Here is a 20,568-nt window from a genome sequence, read left to right as displayed (position 1 = left end):
AAAATAATTTAACACTTACCTAGAGTTAAATTTACCTATTCTAAACATAACATTTTTGTTACTCTCTAGATGAGCATCTCGTGAGATAAAAATGTCCTTGATAAAAATAGCATGCACTTCAAAAAAAATATTTTATACAGCGTGCACTGCACAATATTCGCGTCGAAGAGGGAGTAGTTTGTAGTCTTCACTTGCTTGAATGTCACCCTGACCCCGCTGTGAAAACTGCAGTTTTAAGTAACAAAAGTAAATAAACCTTTTCATGTGAACCCTTTTGTTTTTCCTTTGTAACGTTTGGCTCATACCTGTGTTGGGATGTGACAGACTAACACTTTCAGATCCGTCAAAACTTTTTTTAAGAAGCCTCCAGAAAAAGAACAAATGGTTAGTGTGTTATTTGCTGTGATCACGATTTAGAAAGCTGTTGGGGATTTTTTAAGGAGGTCTGCAGGCTGTTCCGCCCGATTTGAAAGTAATCACCGTGTCAGTTTCACCTTTCTTATGCAAAAGAGTTGTCTTTGAAGGCGGATCTCTTAGCAGGTTAGCCCAGGACGGGGGAGAAGGCACTATCAAAACTGCAGCGCAACCAACTACTAGCTAGAACTCTGTCTGACGCCGGAGTGTTGAAGAGGAAGTTTCAATCTAGTCTCTCGCTTGCTTGTGAACCCAAGATACAGTATTTGCATTTCATACATCAGTTTTTGTGATCCGGGGTGAAAATACCCAGTAATTGAAAAGTAGTTTAAATTACATTTTTAACAAAGGATTTGATACGCTGGATTTTGAAAAAGACAACCCATTACCGCGGATGCTGCAGCAATACGGTGGTGGAAGGACATTCTGCCTATATTCAAGAGAAATAAGAGTATCGGTTTTGCTGATTGACTAAAGATCGTGGATTCTGTCGCTTTGAAGGGTTCAGAACACTTTTTTTTGTGTTAAAAGAAAAGTAGGCTGAAGACGGACCTCTCTTCGCATTGGATGAGAAGGACATTTATAACACCGTATGTTGCTGTATTTTTCTTCACGTTTCTGTCTCCGGTAACTGAATTAATGTACAAGAACAGTTCGCGTGTTGTACCGTGGCGTTATTTTTCACATCAGTCAATGATGGTTTGAATAACCGTTTCAAGAACTTTTGGGTGAATTAATCTTACAACCGGAGGCGCAAATAAATGCGGGACTTGGATGGGCAGTTTTCTAAGTTTATTCCAGCATCGCCAGCACTGAACCACATCTATACATTTACAAGACGAAGACTTCGGTTACGTTATGCAACATTTACGTTATAAATGAAACCTAAAATCAAGCACAGTGTTAAAGAAGAAAGCGTTCCCTAGTTTTATGTAGGCTATCGTTGTTGCTCTGCTTGAGAGATTATTCACACGAGAATGCCTCTCTCTGTGACTCTGAGCCTGCTCTGCCTCTTCCTAGCCTATGTGGCTCCCTGCTGCTCTGCTATAAGCTCTATTGATCCTGACCGTCCAGCGGAGGGAAGATGCCAGCATATTGTAATTCCCTTGTGCAAAGACATTGGATATAACATGACTAGGATGCCTAACCTGATGGGTCATGAGGACCAAGGGGAAGCTGCCATCAAGTTGCATGAATTTGCTCCCCTGATTGAATTTGGATGCCACAGCCATCTGAAATTTTTCCTCTGCTCCTTGTACGCACCTATGTGCACAGAGCAAGTGTCCACCCCCATCCCAGCCTGCAGGGTGATGTGTGAGCAGGCAAGGCAGAAGTGCTCACCCATCATGGAGCAGTTCAGCTTCAAGTGGCCGGACTCCCTGGACTGCAGCAAGCTCCCCAACAAGAATGACCCGAACTACCTTTGCATGGAAGCGCCCAACAACGGCTCGGACGAGTCTCCCAAGGGCTCCAGCACCCAGCCTCCAGAGTTTCGGCTCCAGAGGCCCAACAGCGGCCAGGAGTTTCAGCTCAAAGACACCAGCGACAGGGAAGCTTGTGGCAACCCGGGAAAGTTCCACTATGTGCAGAAGAGCGAATCCTGTGCCCCGAAATGCTACCCCAAAGTAGATGTTTACTGGAGCCAGGGCGATAAGCAGTTTTCCCTTATTTGGATAGCTATCTGGTCCATTCTTTGCTTCTTCTCCAGCTCCTTCACTGTCCTCACCTTTCTGATTGACCCACAGCGCTTCAAATACCCAGAGAGGCCCATCATCTTTCTTTCCATGTCCTACTGTGTCTATTCTTTGGGCTACCTCATCCGGCTCTTTGCTGGGGCAGACAACATTGCCTGTGATCGGGACAGCGGGGTCCAATATGTCATCCAGGAGGGCTTGGAAAGCACAGGATGCACCATAGTCTTCCTCATCCTGTATTACTTTGGCATGGCCAGCTCCCTCTGGTGGGTGATTTTGACACTGACCTGGTTCCTGGCTGCTGGCAAGAAGTGGGGACATGAGGCCATCGAAGCAAACAGCAGCTATTTTCACCTGGCGGCATGGGCCATCCCTGCAGTCAAGACCATTATGATTTTGGTCATGAGGAAAGTGGCAGGGGATGAGTTGACAGGTGTCTGCTATGTTGGCAGCATGGACATTAAAGCCTTAACCGGGTTCGTACTTATCCCTCTCTCCTGCTACCTCATCATAGGGACCTCTTTCCTTCTGTCTGGCTTCGTTGCCCTGTTCCACATCAGGAAGATCATGAAGACCGAAGGAGAGAACACAGACAAGCTGGAGAAGCTTATGGTGAGGATAGGGGTGTTCTCAGTGCTGTACACTGTCCCTGCCACTTGCGTCATTGCGTGCTATTTTTACGAAAGGCTCAACATGGATTACTGGAAGGTGCTGGCCAGTGCACAGAAATGTCTCGAAAGCAGCACCAGCAGTCCGGGGGCAGAAGAGTGCATCATGAAGAACTCCATACCAGCCGTGGAGATCTTCATGGTGAAAATTTTTATGCTTTTAGTGGTAGGCATTACAAGTGGCATGTGGATCTGGACTTCCAAAACTCTTCAGTCCTGGCAAAATGTTTTCAGCAGGAAGTTAAGGAAGAGAACAAGGAGAAAGCCTGCCAGTGTCTTCACAAGCAGTGGACCCTATATAAAACCTCACCCTCCACTTAAAGTGCACAACGCAAAGTATGAACCAGCAGGGCAGCCTCCAACATGTGTTTAACTGTTTCTCTTGAATGGAGCCAAATCTCTCTTTTTCATTTTTCCTGAGCTGCGTTCATCACTGACTGAACTATAAGAAAAGCAAAACGACAACAAAAAAAAAGAAACAAAAAAATTTAGCTGTTCAATGTGATTTTTATGCAAACAGTTGAAAAGATGCAATGTATTGAGATACAGTATAATAATAGGACTTCTGATTCTGTGTGCACATCAAGTAAAGCAAACAGTCTTTTATATGGGTTGGGCAGACTTTTATTTGAACATAACCCCTCACAAAGTTTTGCAAAATTATAAGAAAATGTTTTGGTTTGGAAGAAAGAAAGGAATAAATAGTTTGGATGAGAGGATGGGTTGCTTGAATAATGTGCAATAGATGTTTTCCTTAGTGACAAAAAAGACACAAGTACTGTAGAAACAGATTAAAGACAATAAAAGGACTCCTCAACAAAGGGAATGAATGGTCTGGGAGACAGAAGCCCTTCAGTGTTGCGTTTTGTGGCTTTTTAATGGAAATCAAGCCAGTGTCATACATGTTTGAACCGATGTGAAGAAAAAAAGGATTAGTTGAAAAGGGCTCAGGGAGCGTATGGACTGCCTATTGTAAAGCAAATTCTAGCCATAAATGAATCAACAAGCACTAGATATTGCAAAACTTTTTTTGTACAGCCGACTGCTCTTTTTTATGTCTGTGTTTTTTGTAGCACAGAAAAAAGTTTGTATATATTTCTAAAAGAAAGGTTCAGTATTTTATAAAAAAAATAAAATTGTTTTTTTTTTAGTTTTACATGTGTTTTCAAAACTTTATATATTTTTTAATTATATTTTGCAAGTGAACACTTATGATTTAGCCACTGTGTAAGTAACAGGAAATAAAAGGGGGAATAAAGGAGATTGTACTAATTTTCCAATTTATATTTTTTCAGTAAAATCTATTTTTGCAAATAAAAAAAATCTACATCTGAATGATGCTAAGGAGTAGAGATCTTAATCATTGTTTCACATTGATGTAACAAATACCTGATTCAAGTGCATTTTAAAATATGGAATTCATTTGAACTACTTTTCAGCTTAGTGGATTTGTACAGTTGCACACTTAACACTTCACTTGTAAAAGAAAAAAATTCTAAAGTTATTTTTTCACAACGTAAACCTTATAACTCTAAAGATCACCATTTTGACATTATGATGAAAGTAAACAAATTCATATATACAGTAGTTGGAGGTTAGGATACAGTTTTATTCAAGTGCTTATAAAATGACTATGTAATTGGAAAGCATTTGCCAATCAGAGTTATTACATTTCTTCAATAATTTTACTCGTAATCCATCTGTACCTAATTTTCCTAAAATTTGTTTGATACTAAAAATTGAATTTGGATCATGGACTTTTTCCTTGTCAGAAGAGGAAATGTTACACATGAGAATAGTTTAGATTACTATATCATGTTATTTTGTGTTTCATATTATGATTCGGGCTAAATTTCTGCAAACATGTTAGGAAATTTGCTTTGGTTACAACACTAAAACGGACATATTGCACATTTCCTGGTAAAAAAGACAAATGAATACACAGAATTAAAGCATACATTGGTTTGTAATAAATGTCCAGAAAGAGGTTAACCCTGTTAATTGTTATTGAAAGACTTTGGGGATTACTTTAACTGTCTCATTGTAAGTTGAAAAGGGGAGCTGACTCAGTTTTAGAAAAAAAAGTTTGATGACATCAAAGAGATTTTCAACAAAGCAGAGTTTGTAGTTTTGTTTTGTTTTTTTAAGCAAGGCACTTTTGAGGTCTAGGCTTTAATATTTCACTGCTTTTAATATTAATCTATTCACTTCTATGTACAGGTTAGTATAAGCAGTATGGAAATAAGGCTTATAAACCTTTAACTTTTATTTCTCTTTAACTTAAAATCAGGTCAGTTCTGTAATGTAGTCCTAGAAAGAAGCATATTTTTCATTATCAAAACAGATTGCTTATGTATGTGGTATCTAACCTTAATGGTCTTACACTAAACAAGGTCATTCAGAAAGTTTTAAATTAGGAAAATATTTTCATTTGAAATGTTTTTCTTCTGGTTTATCATGAAAACCATTTTATTTTTCCCTTGATTTGATGTTGAATCCTGACTTGATCAATCAAACTCTAAACCATTCTGCTACCTCTTTAGCAATGCACATCTTGCTAGGAATATTAATCATTTTCAACCAGTCTCTGCTAATACAAAAGCATGGTTCTGTATGTTTAAGGTGTGTGTTTTTTTCCAGAATGCTAGACATGATAGATGTGCCAAAATTAACTCCTTTTTAGACTGAGGCAAAAATCGTATGCAAAAATTCTCTTAGTGGTATTATATAGGCAAGACGAGCAATTAATGTTGTATAATTTACCTTTAAGAACCAAAGTTTTGTATGTAAAATATTTCCTACATAATTCTTCTGAATTAGAAGATCATAATGTTTCTTTTAGGTTTTATTAATCATTGAGGATAAAGTACTTTTTGTAAAAATATTAAAAACTTTTGAGATAAATATTTTTAGCTTGTAGATTTGTAAAACCATAAAAATTGTAAATGTGTCCAATTTTAAAACATAATACCTGGGTTGCTTTCACCCTCCTAGGAAACAGGAGGCCAAAACTATGCTCCAAAACAAATACTGTGTAAATATAAGTAACTGATAATGTTTGACTTTACCATAGTTTGTTCTGATTCAAGTTTACAGAATTCCTGTGGAACATGGTGCTGCTCTATTTTTTCCAATCTGTTCTGCAATCAGTAACATAATGGACAGGGGTTCGTTTTCCACTGGAAAGTCAATGTTTAAAAACTAGATGTTAGTCGATAGTACTAGACCTGTTGTTTCAAGGGCAGTTAAAGCTTCTAAGTAAAGCCAAACTATGCTCAGTACTGTCCATCTGTAACAATTTCTTATTGTTAATTCAGAGGCATAGGGGGCATGCTTTGAGCCTCCACATGATCCACACAGAAAGTGAGAAAAATGCAAAAAGCATCCTTTGGCATGAACCTTCAGGCTCATTCTTTAAAATGACTTTAAAGCTATTCTGGGTATAATTGCATTAGGAATGTATGAAAGATTCCGAACTAAAAGAGGACATTTTGTCCATTTTACTTGTTTGGTGGCTGACAGATAAATATTCTAAGAATTTTGCCTAAAATTTTATAGGCTTGGATGTTGAACTGAGCAGACATTGACAAATAGTTCAAAATAAAAATAAAATCATTTACAGAATCACCTATTCTATTTTTTAAATAACAAATGACATTTCTAAAGATACATCTGGTACCTATTTTATGAGGTTCTCTTTGAAATGTGAATAAACCTAGTTTTGTAAAGGAGGCTAAGCCTTAGAAAATTCAGCTGTACATGTGGTGCAAAGCATTCTGCTTGGTACTGTATATCTCTTGGAAGTACATGTCTCATCATGAATTGGATCCTGGTCTTTTATGTTCACAAAGATCTTGCAAGGCTCTGTTGTTAGTGCATTTCTTTGCCACTTAAACACCTGTGTGCTAATTACAAATACCATTATGGGAAAGTAATGCTTTTATTATTGCTGTGTTTATGGAAGATAACCCCTGTTTTACTTCGAGAATTAGTATGTCAAGACAAGAATAGTTTCAGAACAGCATATGTCAAAGCCTATACAGCAGTAACATTCAATAATATTTTCTTACATTTTATTATATCTTATTATATTTTATATAGTCAAAACTAACCTAAAACTCCTGACAAAGTTCTACATGTATTACTAATAATAACAATTCAATGTGAAATTCCCTATATATCTTGTACTTTTAGAAACTTATTGAAAAAGTACTGTAGTTCTCTATTTTATGTATATACAGTTACATCATGCGTTAATGGAATAGGTTATAAAGGCATATTTTTATTATGCATATTCAGGTCTGTCTCCTTAATTTAATGGAAGAAATAAGCTATAATGATTATCCTTCTTATGTGAGCAAGAATAAGTGGTTTATCCTTTTGAAACAAGGATCTGATTGTATTGATAGCTTATTCATAGATGCATGAAAAGTAGACTGTCAGCAGAATTATGATGGGCTCAGGTAAAATACACTTGTGCTATCATAATCAAAAACTAAAATAATTTCTGAAATGTCCACCTCAAAACCAACTTAAGAATAGAAGTAGTATCGTCAGTTTTATGTGGTTATAATAAAACTGTACAAGGTGCACTGCCAGAGCAGGTTAATGCTAAATATGTATCTTCCCAGGGGGCATTCAAGTTCCAACATTAACAAAGCCTGTTTTAACAGTCAAATCTAGATGAAACATCGTCATATTGTAGCTATATGAAAGTGTGAAAGTATTGAGGCGTGTCTACTGATAATGTATGCTACAAAAATCTACATTCTGCTTTTCATTGCTGTCCACCAGCTTTGTAATGATCTAGGTGTATTTTAAGGTTGTAAATAGAAATGACAAAGCTCTCATTTTATTATTCTCAAAGTACTTCACAAATTGCCGATATTTTAAGACATTTTTAAATGAGTGTAAATTTAAACATCTTTAAAACAAAAAAACAGTGCTTACAAAAGTCTATAAATGCCTCATGTCCTATTGCCCTGACAGAAATTCACTGTAAAAATACAAAGTCAGTTCACAGGAATTACTGTCAGTAATGTGAATTTGATACTGTGAAGTGAAATGCAAATGCTAAGTATTGCATTTTCAATAGATTTTTAGAAAGTAAGATTTGCAGGTTTATTTCTCTTATTTTTGTGCTTAACGTTACTGCTTAGAACTATAAAACTGTAATACAAAAGTGCTGAGTAAAAAAAATGAGTAAATGCCTTTTTTCTTTATTGTTTTTTAACTGTTTTATATGAGGTTCAGAGATGTTACTTAACAACACATCACATGACATACAGTACGTGTGCAAACTTTTCATGAATCACTTTGAAAAAAGCAACATCAAATAATAAAGAGGTAAGGTGAAGTCAGAATTTCTCTATATACTGTATATAATTTCTGTATGTAGTTTCAACATTCTTCAGAGACTGAATATCTGTATTGGATTTGCACAATTTAAGAGTGAGCAATTGAATGTATTTTTATTATCATTAATTTATATCTATACTCTTTGCATGTTTTGGGAGATACTGTTGTTTTCTAAATGTAGAATGATCCAAACTGCAGCACGGAGCTCTATTATCGAATCAGAAAAGGAGTTCATTAAATATTTTCAGCACTCCTGGCCCCTTTCAGACCACGATGGTTTTAGTCAATTGTGTGAGAGAAACCACTTTTTGTTTTTCCCCGTGGGGGTTCTGGCAACAAACGTCTGCTGGGGTGTCGGCCTCATGATCACTAGTCCTCCAAGCTCCCTCAGCCTCTCGGGGAAGATGGATATTGCTTAGAAAACGAATAAGTGAAGGAACTCAAAAAGTCTGTTTACTGCAAACCGCCAAAAGCAGGACTTTCTCAACATAGGGTGAATCACCTGTTCCCATGACTTCACCTGAACAAAACCAGACATGAAATTTTATAAGAGGGTCACATGTATGTGCAAGATGCTTCCTTATTATTTTTTTCAGAGAAATGCTCTTCCATGAAAATGAATTTCAAGTAAATGGGTTCATAATAATTTAACCTTATGATAATTATCTTTGTTAAAAAAATAATAGATTATGAATTAGGATCTAAAACTACCATGGGAAAAACATTGAAATAAATAAGATTCTTGTTTTGTATTCATATTCTATGATTAATTGTGTGAACTACTTATAATACAAACCAGTGTCCCAGCGCACTTTACAAGCATAATTTGCATCAATTATACATTTAGTGGGATACAACTATTTCATTTATACATTTGCCTTAAACTCCAACACATAGAGCTTACACTACCAATTTGATTAGGTGCAATCAGTGATAAAGGATCAGTAGCAAACTACTGTATTTCTGTTAGTACAGTATGTGTCCATGGTAAACAAACACTCAGTATTGTGGTCATCTGATTGGTAGTATGTGCTTTTTAATTTACAGTTAAAACATGAACAGACAGTTTGAGGAAATATCTACCAAATATACAAACTTCATACTTTCTCCATAAAAATCAAATAAATAACAATAGATATGTTCTATATATATATGCTTGCTTCAAATGATTAAAGATTAATGTAAGAGTATTTGCATGAGAAAACATTTAGCTTTTTTCTGAACTGTTGCATTGGTCATTAAAGCTTATGTAGTGAAATGGAGAATATATAATGTTTCATGAGGTGATATTTTAAACGTTAATATTACATGCAATATCTTGTTGCACACAAAGTGTTAAAGGAATTATTATTATTCCTGGACACTCCACTCAAAGCACTTTACAGGTAATAGGTAATAGGGACTCCCCACTACCACTGTGTACCCCCACCTGGTTGATTCATTCTATGCTAACATTTTTTAAAAATATTTATTTTTTTCTTTTATTTCTCATCTTCCTGGCTGCCTGATAACGTCTTCTCAGTGTGTTAGACCAGCCTTAAGTGTTTCATTGACTTGAAGAGGGGCCACAGAATTGCAGCTGTTGCAAACATTTTGCTACATGTTCCTTTGACTCCTGACACACACTGGCTCAACTCTCGAAGGCCAAATTCCTTTTGGTTGCTCCTTTGCTCATTGCACAGCATGCACCTTGCATCAAAAACCAAACCAGTGAAACCGGAAACTCTTGGTGTATCTGTGAGCCTGGTGAGGAGGGTGAAGTTATGAGCTAAACTGACAAGATGCCATAAATCAGTCTGTCTTGGAAAGGCAGAGGAGGCTGACTGGTTGGTAGGGCTGGTTTCTTTGATCAAGGTTTTGAAGACCCACTGTAGCCTCTTCAGCGCATAGAGACCCTTCCACCACCTGTCTGCGAGTTCTGGCCTGCCTTGTCCTCTCCACTTCACAACTCTCTCTTCACTTAATCACACTTTCAAACACTTTGTTAGACCGAAGGTCTTACTCGGAGACAAAAAAAGAAAGATGTCACTGCAGAAGAAGTATAACATTAAAGAAGGCTATCAGTCATTTGCAGTCTTCAGCATTTAAAATGTCATGTTGAACAAGTTAGGAACAATTTCGCATTTTTCTTTTTTTGGGGGGGTTGTACAATGCAGGTATGAGTGAGTTAATAGTGCGATTATGTAGTGTGAATAGGAAAGGTTACCACTAACTTGATTATTTTTGTCATCTGTAGCTTGTCTTGCTAAAAGAATCCTTTTATTTTTCCTTCACAGATCCCTGAAACAGGTAGAGGAGTTTCAGAGGGGTCTTATTAAGAAACAGTTCACTGCTGTGTCAGCCTGGCTTTTTATGTGTTTTGCTTTTAATATGGAAAATAAATAACTACTTTCAGGTAGGAAAATGCTTGAAAACAGTGACAATTTATCAACACAGAGCAAAACCAAAAAGGGAAAGTGTTTTGGAAGTGCAAGAGAGAATTGCTGCAGACTATGGTCCTCTACATTTTACTGTTATAAAATTAATATTTATCTGGTCCCTTCTCAAGAGAGCTTTAAATAGCCATATCTTCAATGGAAAAGACTCCTAGTACTGCGCATTGAACATTCTTTCACTATCTTTTAGGCTTACATACTGTACATAAGTTTGTTTTCCAAAATAATTTATTTGGAGAAAGCATCTCATGTTGTTAATGCAAGTTCCCCTATTTAATCTCTTACTTTGCTACATTAAATTGTATCCCATGTGTTAACTCCTCACTGGGACATTTTCTGATGGCCTGAAAAAAAAAAACAACATTTTGGTAAGTTCTTCTAACTGGACGTATTTATTCAGTGAAGGAGATGCATGGAGTTTAAACATCCTGCACATCCCAGCTCACTGTCTGCTTTGGTAGATGCCCAGTGGTAGGTCTGGCACATAAAAGCCGGAATTCAGCATCAGTTTTCACTGGATTCTATAGCTGCAGATACTATATCCAATAATAGCCAGCACCTGCTCATCACATTAACTGTTTGCACAGATATTTAATTGTAAAGAAAATAAATAATGCATTGACCTTTTTGCCTTGCAGATTATATACCTTATATATCCAAAGTATATTTTTTTCCACTGTATGTCCTAGACGATGTAGCAGATTTTGCACGACTGGTTATGGAAAGACTCTTAGAGGCCTGTGCTAATAAAGTGGTTAAAGAACTAACCAAAGTGATTATTTTTAAATGTTGCTAAAGAAAGTCTTTCAAATTAAAAACAAAAGATAAAAAGCTGGACTTATGAATAGAAAGGTTAGAATAGACATTGTAACAATACTCTGACTTTGTTTTAGTAACTTTGCATTGTAATTGTAGCTGGAATTCATTTATCACCAAACCACAGTATTCAACAAACAAAAGGGCAAAGTAAAAACCAACAAATGGACTACAATATGTGTACTGTGTTTATTGTTTTTATAACAACTTCCTCTGCCTCTGCTCCTTTAAACTATAATAAATCTCACTGGTGTATTTAATGTATCAAATAAGATTTTCTTTCCTTCAGCTACAACTTTTATATAAAATAATATTATTTCTCATCCTGTTAATAAACTGCAAAACACCGTGAGAAATGTAAAGTGAACATCACATATACTCTTTATATTCTTTCAAGCCTTCTAGGCTTTACAATACGTATTTCCCCCAGATCAAAAGATTAGAGTTAAAGGAAGCATGGAGATACCTCCTGAAGGAAAAGAAGCAGGCTGGGTAGCATTTTTTCATGTGTAGTAGCATATCAGATATACTTTTAGTGCATGTAAAGAAATGAGCTTAGAGAATAGCAATGCGATCAACAGATAATTATGCAAGTACCTAATAAATATATTAGAACAAGACAGCAGCTCATATCAGTCTCACAAAGGGTTTAACTCTTTGGAAAAGCCTTTAATCATTGAAATGCTTTGCATTCTTAATTTTAAACTAGTACAAAAAGCAATGTTTTTTTCCCCATCATTTTTTGCTTTTTGACTCATTTGTGCATAACCACTTGCCAAAAATAAAATTGAGCCAATAACATTAATTGAGCCAATAACAATAATTATTTAATATAATTGGAAAAAAAAGAATTTGCTTCAAATAATGTTTCAAAACTATCAGAATTCAAATGCAGTCTTGGAAGAAACATGCATATGAAACAGAAATACTACAGAATAAATAGTAAATCCATTTATTTACAGTACTTTGGCTCATTCCCCTGTTTAACACCATGAGATACTTAGTCTTTTTCTTTATGTTTATACTGTAGGTATGCAATACAGTCACTGTTAAATACAAGCATGACAGAGGAGCATGGCCAATTTAAATTGCAAATCAGTCGTTTGATGCCGACCTCAATAGCTGAGACAAAACATGAGTTTTAGAAGCTACACCAGATGACTTGTGCCCCTCTGATTCTCCTCTTTACATTAGAACTGCAGAGGAACTAATGTTCCCTTTGATTGTCAAAGCTGACAGTAATTACATAAGAATCTGATCTCTCTGCCTACACAAAAGCCGAGTTCTGATAGGACAGAGGTACCTTTTTGTTTTCTAATGCAGGGAGCTATCCCTTTCAGGCCTGCTTGTGATAAAAAAAGTACTAGAATAATTGTTTGGGTTTGGAGCATACATGACTGTTAAAGACCTGATGCGCTATTTGCATTTTTAAAAGAAAATCACAACTCACTGGAATGGAGAGATTTAAGTCTACAGTTCTTGTTAACAGGTTACTGCATAGCAACAACTTACATACAGTACACAGAGCAGGCAGCACTCCCTTAACAGAAACCTGGCACCACTCCTGTTTGTTCTATGGTTTCTGTGGTTTCTGAAGCTGTAGAAGAGATTGCAATTATCAGTAAAGTGAGACGGATTTAAACCAACCCTTCTCTATTTTTTTTTAAATAGATTTCAGTAGGTCCCTCGTACTTTGCTTAAGGTGGAGAAGAGCCATGATTCCCACAGCAGGCTTTATTGGGGTAACACACCTGAATGAGGAGATAGAAACTCCCGGTTGCAATAACCGTACTGTCAGAAACTCCCCGGAGCTCGGCAGCTGCTGTAAGGGCGAAGATGTGCTGGCGAGAGGGGCGAAAAAGACACGCTTAAGCGGCGCGGTATTCATTCGCAGGACCTTGGACGAGAGTTTGGCCTCTTAATGAACTTTTGTTTTAAAAACTCATTTTGCTGGAGTATTTTAAAATTTCCGCGACCCGGTAAATTTCAGCAATCTGAGGTTTCATCACCAAATTAAATCTTGAGCAGGTTTTTATTGGTCTGCAGAATGGAGGGCTCCTGAAGAAAAAAAAATGTTTAAAATAAATAATTAGAAAATAAGATAAAAATACTGTCGGCAGAATTTCAACTTCTTTACTAAGCATTTATGTACAGTAGCTGTAATAGCCCTGAAAAAGTATTTACCAAGTATTACCCTGTCCACTGTTAATTTGCATTTCTCCTATCTAGGAATTGCCTCTGTGCCCCAGGGTGCAAGGGAAATAGATGTACTGCAGGAAATCATTTATGTCCTCCGCAATTTCAATTTTGAATTATGTAAAATGATGATGTCTTTTGTTTTATTATAGTTTTTACAAGATTAGATGTCCTTGAGGTATCGTTTGTTCTGACCACTTTGCTGGTGATGACCGTTATAATTCTATTGTTGTGCCGGACTCTGCCGTAAAAGAACTTTTCGCTAGGAGATAAGTTTTAATTAAAAAAAAAAACAAAACAAAAGAATTGCACTGTTAAAGTGTCATTTTCCCTGTAAAGATCTGAAGTCAGAACATGAGGTGTAAGATTTTCTCTCATTGTCCAGACAATATTTATATGAGGTCTTTAGAGCAATACTTGGAAATAACATAGATGGAAAAAGCATTGTACTTGTGCCACAGTATTGCTGTACATGTTCTGATGATTATTTTAAATTGTAGATGTGTCACAGCATAGTACCTCTTTCTCTAACCTTAGACATTCTTTAAAAAAATGATTTACTACTATCTGCACAAAACTGTGGAGTGAAATACAGTATATCAACATGCATTTAAAACCTTTTGCCAATAATAAACTGTAGATACAGTCTAGAGCTAGAAATAAGATCATGGCAAATGTTAAATTAACATGTTCTACAATTAATGTCTCTTTTTCTTTTTACTTACATAGTTTCTAAAATTAAAAGGGTAATGAAGAAAAACCTGTTTGTATGAAACAAGGGATCATTATTGTTGGGCCAGAAAGTATTTTAAAATTGCACTTAAATGCTGTTTTCTCAATGGAAAAATACAGAAAGCTCAGACCCCGTGATCTGTCACAAAAAGGCTTTCCCAAAGAGTAAAATTCACCACAAATCTATCCTTCATAGGACTTTAAAGTTTATAATAGCGTGCATATGTGATGAAGGAAGAGTAAATCTGAAGCTAAATTGAAAAGCTAAATAAAAAAGTAATAACAATAATAGTGGCATCCAATTTCATGAAATAAACCAGAATGACTAGGATTCACAAAAGGAACTGACTTAAAATTCTGTATCAAGAGCATTTCAATGAACAGTCTTTCAGTGTGGTGTCAGCTGGAAGCAAGGTTTCGCTATGGTGACTTAACTGCCAAGGTTTCTGCTCTAATCTGCCACCCTCTTAATCCTCCCAGCAAAGTGTTTAGATAATGAAACCTATCAAGAATTCCAGGGTCCTGTATCTCATTATGCCTCATAGTCAAAATAAATTTCCTCTAAAACAGCAGACAGAACGTCCACAAACTTCAGATCTCATGGTAACCCTCAGCAGGGAAGGATGCAGCTTGTTAAAAATTCCTCAGCCTTTGGTTTTTTAATTTACTGTACTGCGCCTTACGGTGATGAATTCTGGCACTTTAGTCAGCACAATCAGAAACGCAACTGCAGAGCACAGCACATGCCCACAAGCTGTCTTGCTCCAGACATGCCTACAGCATGCAGTTCCTTCACGTTAACCACAGTCGATAACCTCTCGCTTCAAACCTTAAATTCACATCGTCTCTTATTCTCATTCGGTTGCAACATGTGGACATTTTAAATTTTGGAAAAGGGACAAACTCAGATTGGCATATTAGAAGGTGGTCAGTTGTTTGTTTCTTCTCTGCGGATTTGTCCCTCCAGAGTCTCTGTCGCTCATCTCGTAACAATGCTTTGGCTAACCCATTATGTGTGTTTCTGACAACTTCGTCTTCATGGCCTGTCTGCTTTCCTGCAACCAGAAGGAAACTGCCTAGTTCTAAAGGAAAATTAGAATACATTGCAGATTACAACTAAACTGTGGGTTGTTCTCACAACTTTCTTGATTTTTCTGAATTGCTGTTAAAATGGCGAATAGATATAATATACATTCATCCATCCTTAAAAATCTTCTCATTCCTTCTCATATTGCCAACCCAGAGCTTTTCCTAGAATGGATGACTGTCCATTGTAGAGTACATACACACAGTGACAAAAGACCAATTAATGGAGCCCCTTTGAAAACCAGAGGAGAACATGTGTACTCCACACAGAAGGTGCTCAGATCCAGAATTTAAACCATGATCCAAGAGCCGTGAGGCAGCATTGATAGCTGTAAAACTACCATGCCTCCCATTTTTATATTAAAAAAGTATGAAAGCCTTAAAAAACATACAGTACTAAAAGAACGGAATTCAGTTAGACTGTCATTGCCACAGGTTGGAATGCAGAACCTAGCTGAATTTCTTAGTCTTTTACGGTGCAAATTTGCTTTGCCTGTTACCTCCTTAGCAGTCAGTTTTGAAATAGCTTGCTTACTTATTCGACAAAACCGAATGAAATGGAGCCTTGATTTCTTTGCGATTGAAAACTGAGTAACGCATTATAAATCTCAATTGAAACAACTTGGAAACCATGCTTCTTAGCTGGGTTCCTCTCCTCACTCATTCATACTAGAAGAATTACACACTTCTATATACAAAAGAAGCAAAAACAAACATCCCATGCACTACAAAAAGGCTTTTTCAAAATAGGAGCTAATAACATCTCATTGGTTTAAATCAGATTTCACTAGAGGACACATGTACAGACTTTGGTTCTTGGCACCACATACCAAATGAGTTATGTATACTAAAAGGACTTTCTGACCTTTTCTGGCCAGTCTTAACATTGTCTGAGCTGCTCTCCACAACAACTTTGTACTGTGTCAATAATTTACAAATGGCATTAAAGCTATTCATCAAACATAACACACAATACATAATTTAAAACTCCTATTTGAATCAAACATTTTGCAAATTCAAAACTACTCAAATTAGACATTATTTCCGAACATCTTACCTTTATCACTGAAATATTACCCGGAACACTTCAGATTTAAAATATTTCTGAATTGTGAATAGTCTTAATCTGTTCAAACTGTATGACTCAGTTAGTTGCCAGTCAGCACTCTGTTAGGATTATTATTACTTTTTAATCTGAAGTCCTGCTGTCTGTGAAGCAAGGAGTCCTGAGCCTGTCACAGCGGTGTGTGTAAGCTGTGAAGGGAACAGGCTTTTCCAGCAGGGAGCTGGGGTTCCTCACCCGTGTGGGAGATGAAAATCCAGTGCTGCACAGTGCAGGATTCCAGGTACTGACAGTTAATGTGCGGTGCAGAATACACATCCAGTCACACTAGGTGTCCGGCGCTTCTTGTAAAAGCATCTGCAATCGAATACCTGTAGTTTACAGAACAAAAACCCCGAAAGAAAACTAAAAACAATGTCAAGTAGAAAAAAATAACTGGAAAAAAAAAGTTACACTTCTGAACATCCCATATTAAACGGTCCATGTTTTCTGACTTCTGTTTATTGTAACCTGAATAATCTACAGGTGGATTTGGAAATCTGATGCAATTTTCTAAACACACTACAAAGTACTACAAAATCTGGCTGTATACTTACAAGGATTCATCTAATGTTGTGGCATATTCATTTCCCTTCTCTTTATTAATAGGAGCTCATATAAGATGTATCAGTCTATTATTACTGAAGATGGATACTATCTAGTAATTTCCTTTTGATTTCTCTGATGTAATCTCAAACACATGTTCACTGCCTATAATTAGTGAGAACACCTTAAATAGATTTTCACATACAACAATATTGCAAATGAGTGCTGCAGTTTATATAGTCTCCTGTGTACCACAGTCATCAAAACCCACATGACAAAAAAATGCTAGATTTAAAAAAAATAAAACGTATATTTCTGTAGCTGAAACAAATGTTTTCACATTTTCCTTAAAACACTAACTTGAGGTTTTATATGTGCAGTATGAAAGACATCTACAAAACAGGTCCAGTCAGAAAGCATACAAAGAACTGAAACATCTCACAAAAAGCAAAACACAACAATTATTGACTATACTACACAATAATAATGTTACAGAAATCTGTAGTTTTCAAGAGGTCTAAATTTGTGATGGGTTGTTTTGAAGAATGGGCTGTAAAAGGTTCTTTACACTACCAAATACTCTCAGGAACTGGAAGCAATTTGTGGAGAGTACCATCTTCTGAAACAGGATTACAAAATGACTCGGTTTTATCAGATATATAATGGCAGCTTTCATCGTCCTTTAAAAACAGGGCCCAAGATAAAAGTTACTTAGCTCCTAAGTACAGAAGCTGGTAAAGATGTTTTCAGCTGACAAACAAAGCGATCTCACAAACAAGGAGCCCCTGTTTAGAGCCTGCAAGGATCCACTTATCTTAATAGCCACCAGAATAGAAAAATTAAAGTGCATTTTGGGCCTGTCTGGGCAACATCTGTGCAAAGAAGGTCCAGTGTGTTAGGAGAAAATAACTTTTTTTTTTAAAAACTGCTCACTTCAACCCTGTGAACAATGGTTTCACAATTTATCACAACTTTACAATTTACATTTAGGATTTAATTTTGTGCATTTTTGCCATTCGGCTTATCCATACTTGGATGCCAATGTTTTTAAAGTGGATTGTGTTATGTGTAAATCTACATAATATTCTAGCACTGATTTCTGCACCTCTTAAGTACCACTACTAACTTTCAATAGTTGTAGTGATACATCGGTGTGCAAAGTTCTGTCCAAACGACCACTGTATAACATCATCATGATACAGAACATCAGATTTCAACTCCTTAGTCAATGGAAATTCATTCAAACCACCAAGAGAAGGGCATTGCTTTATAAGGTCTGTTCCAAGATGCATTTTGTTGTTGAAGGAACGGATTTAAGTGAAGTAAGGGGAGATGGATGTGCACCCATTAAGGGGTTTTCTAAAGGAAATTTCCTTTTGAAATGAATGAAGTTAGTGGAAGAGATGGTCACAGAGGTCACAGAAGGCGAAGAGAGGTTCACATGTGAGTCAGGGCGTTGGAGGGTCTGGGGGGCGCCCGAGTCAGTTCATTGATATTCAAGGATTTGACCTAGTGACAATGGGGATGTCACCGGGGTTAAGACAGCCTTGCCTCTCCCCATTGTGTCTTTCTACAGCAGAAGGGTCTCCCAGCCTGTACTCCTCAACACTGTTGTCATGGTGAGAAAACCAAGCAACCAGAACTTTGTCACAGTCATGTAAGCACTTTCTTTTACTGCCCTTGCACAGGCCCTCAGAGCAGTGGAGTCCATTCTAGAAGGAAGCTGATTTTCAGGGACAATGGCGTGGAGTCACATTCATCCTTGGTTGTACACAAACGCCCAGGTGGTGCAAGAAAAGTTAACACTAGCTCACGGCTATGGCCATTTTCCAACACACCCAGGAAAAAAAAAAGACTCTTTCTTACATTGGGACACTATATAGATTTCCTTCTCGGAATCCAGTTTTAGCAACTTACCTCCTCAGGACACGGAGTTGCTATGAGGAGCACAGGCTGCAGGGAGCAACAGCTTGCTTACTTGCTAATTGTGTTCTATTTTATTTGTGATGTCAAATGTAGTTGCAGTGTTGCTTTATCAGAATATAAAAAGAAATACATCCGATTTAAAACTCAATTAATCAAATAGATTAATTAATCAAAGAAATACAAAATAAAAGGCTTACTAAAATATTTAAATTTTACAGCTCAGGGAGAGATATCGATAGGTCAATCTGTTCCTAAATTTCTCGATCATTTGATCAAAGACGACATGTCAAAGTGAACTCGGGTATCCTTAATCTTTTGAAATGACACAGATCTCCTTGGTTAGATGTTCTCTTCCTTTAACTCTTAGGGCTCTTAATGCTCCGATAACTGTTAAAAGCTTAGTGATAAGTTAAGTCTTAATTATGTAATTGTTCAAAACCTCAGTTTACTAAGAAAATAGTGGGGGGGGGAATATAAGTGTAAAAAAGAGCTTTATTGATTTTATCTGAGCCACAAAAACCTCACTTATGTCACTGATGATTAAAAGTACTGTACTGGCACTAAGGTGTGGCTCCCAAACGTACACACCCGATCCGCCTAACCGCAGATGAACCTGAACTTGACAGCAACCGTATCTATGCATCATTAAAACTTAAATCAGAAGGAAATGAATTATCCCCTGCAGCCTTTATACTTGTCTGAGAATATGAAACGTACAGTTCAACAGCACTCTAGTCTAGACATTTTCTGGCACAAGGAGAAGTGTATATTTAAGATCTAGGTGACTTAACATCTCTATGCTTAGTGAATAAATTGTATAAATAATATATGATGTATATATTATTTTGGTATCAAAAGACAATTTAAGCCCTCAAAGTGTCGACAGATTTATAGCAATTTATTTTCAAAATAATACATTTATTCTGTTATAGGCATTCACTGTGCTTCTCCTATTTTTGTTTCTGTCATTTTTGTCACTTGACATTATGAGGGTGTTATTCAGAAAATATAATCGATGCATGCATAAAATATCTGAAAATGTATTATAACCAAACCGATACAAGGATGCAGATCAATAAAAATATAGTGCTTCATGGCAAAAATGAAGCAACTCAAATGGCAAAAAAAACTGTCGAGTTATACTGTATATATATTTCTTTTAACTGAGCACTTCCTGACAGCAAGAAATCACTCCGAGCTGTCTTTCTTATAATAGGCAGTTTACATATTTAAGCAGCAAAAAAACACACACACACACACAAAATAATAAATATGAAAAGCAACCAGGACAGAAATTATACATTATATTGTACACTCACCTCCTGGGTTCAATTTGGGATCTGGGGAGCTATCTGCATGGAGTTGGTATGTTCTCCCCAGGTTTGCATGGGTTTCCACCTGGTGCTCTGGTTTCCTCCCATGATCCGAAGATATTTGAAGGGTAACTGGCTTCTGGGAAAACTGGCCCTGGTGCGAGTGTGTGCCCGTTCGCATCCGTGTGTGCCCCGAGATGGACTTGCGTCCCATCCCAAGTTTATCCTGCGCTCGGTGCCTGCCAGGACAGGCTCTGGTTCTCTTGCAAGTCTGTATTGTGT

General features: G+C 36.8%; 1 protein-coding gene and 1 long non-coding RNA gene across 2 annotated transcripts; one reads left to right on the top strand and one right to left on the bottom strand.

The window, feature by feature from the left end:
- The first annotated feature begins 511 nt into the window (after positions 1 to 511).
- Positions 512 to 4,123, top strand: fzd10 (frizzled class receptor 10). The gene has a single exon (XM_088618084.1). The coding sequence runs from the start codon at positions 1,392 to 1,394 to the stop codon at positions 3,147 to 3,149; it is 1,758 nt and encodes a 585-aa protein (XP_088474210.1). The 5' UTR covers positions 512 to 1,391; the 3' UTR covers positions 3,150 to 4,123.
- Positions 4,124 to 9,160: 5,037 nt separating this feature from the next.
- LOC148641682 (uncharacterized) lies at positions 9,161 to 13,310 on the bottom strand. The gene is made up of 3 exons (XR_015929849.1): positions 13,137 to 13,310; positions 12,898 to 12,982; positions 9,161 to 10,131 (listed from the first exon to the last, which is right to left on the bottom strand). It is a non-coding gene; the product is annotated as an uncharacterized LOC148641682 (long non-coding RNA).
- Between the last annotated feature and the right edge of the window lie 7,258 nt (positions 13,311 to 20,568).

The sequence above is a fragment of the Lepisosteus platostomus genome, chromosome 24, assembly GCF_059453375.1.
Source record: "Lepisosteus platostomus isolate fLepPlt1 chromosome 24, fLepPlt1.hap1, whole genome shotgun sequence".
Lineage (NCBI taxonomy): Eukaryota > Metazoa > Chordata > Actinopteri > Semionotiformes > Lepisosteidae > Lepisosteus > Lepisosteus platostomus.
This window is presented reverse-complemented; position numbering and strand designations above follow the sequence as displayed.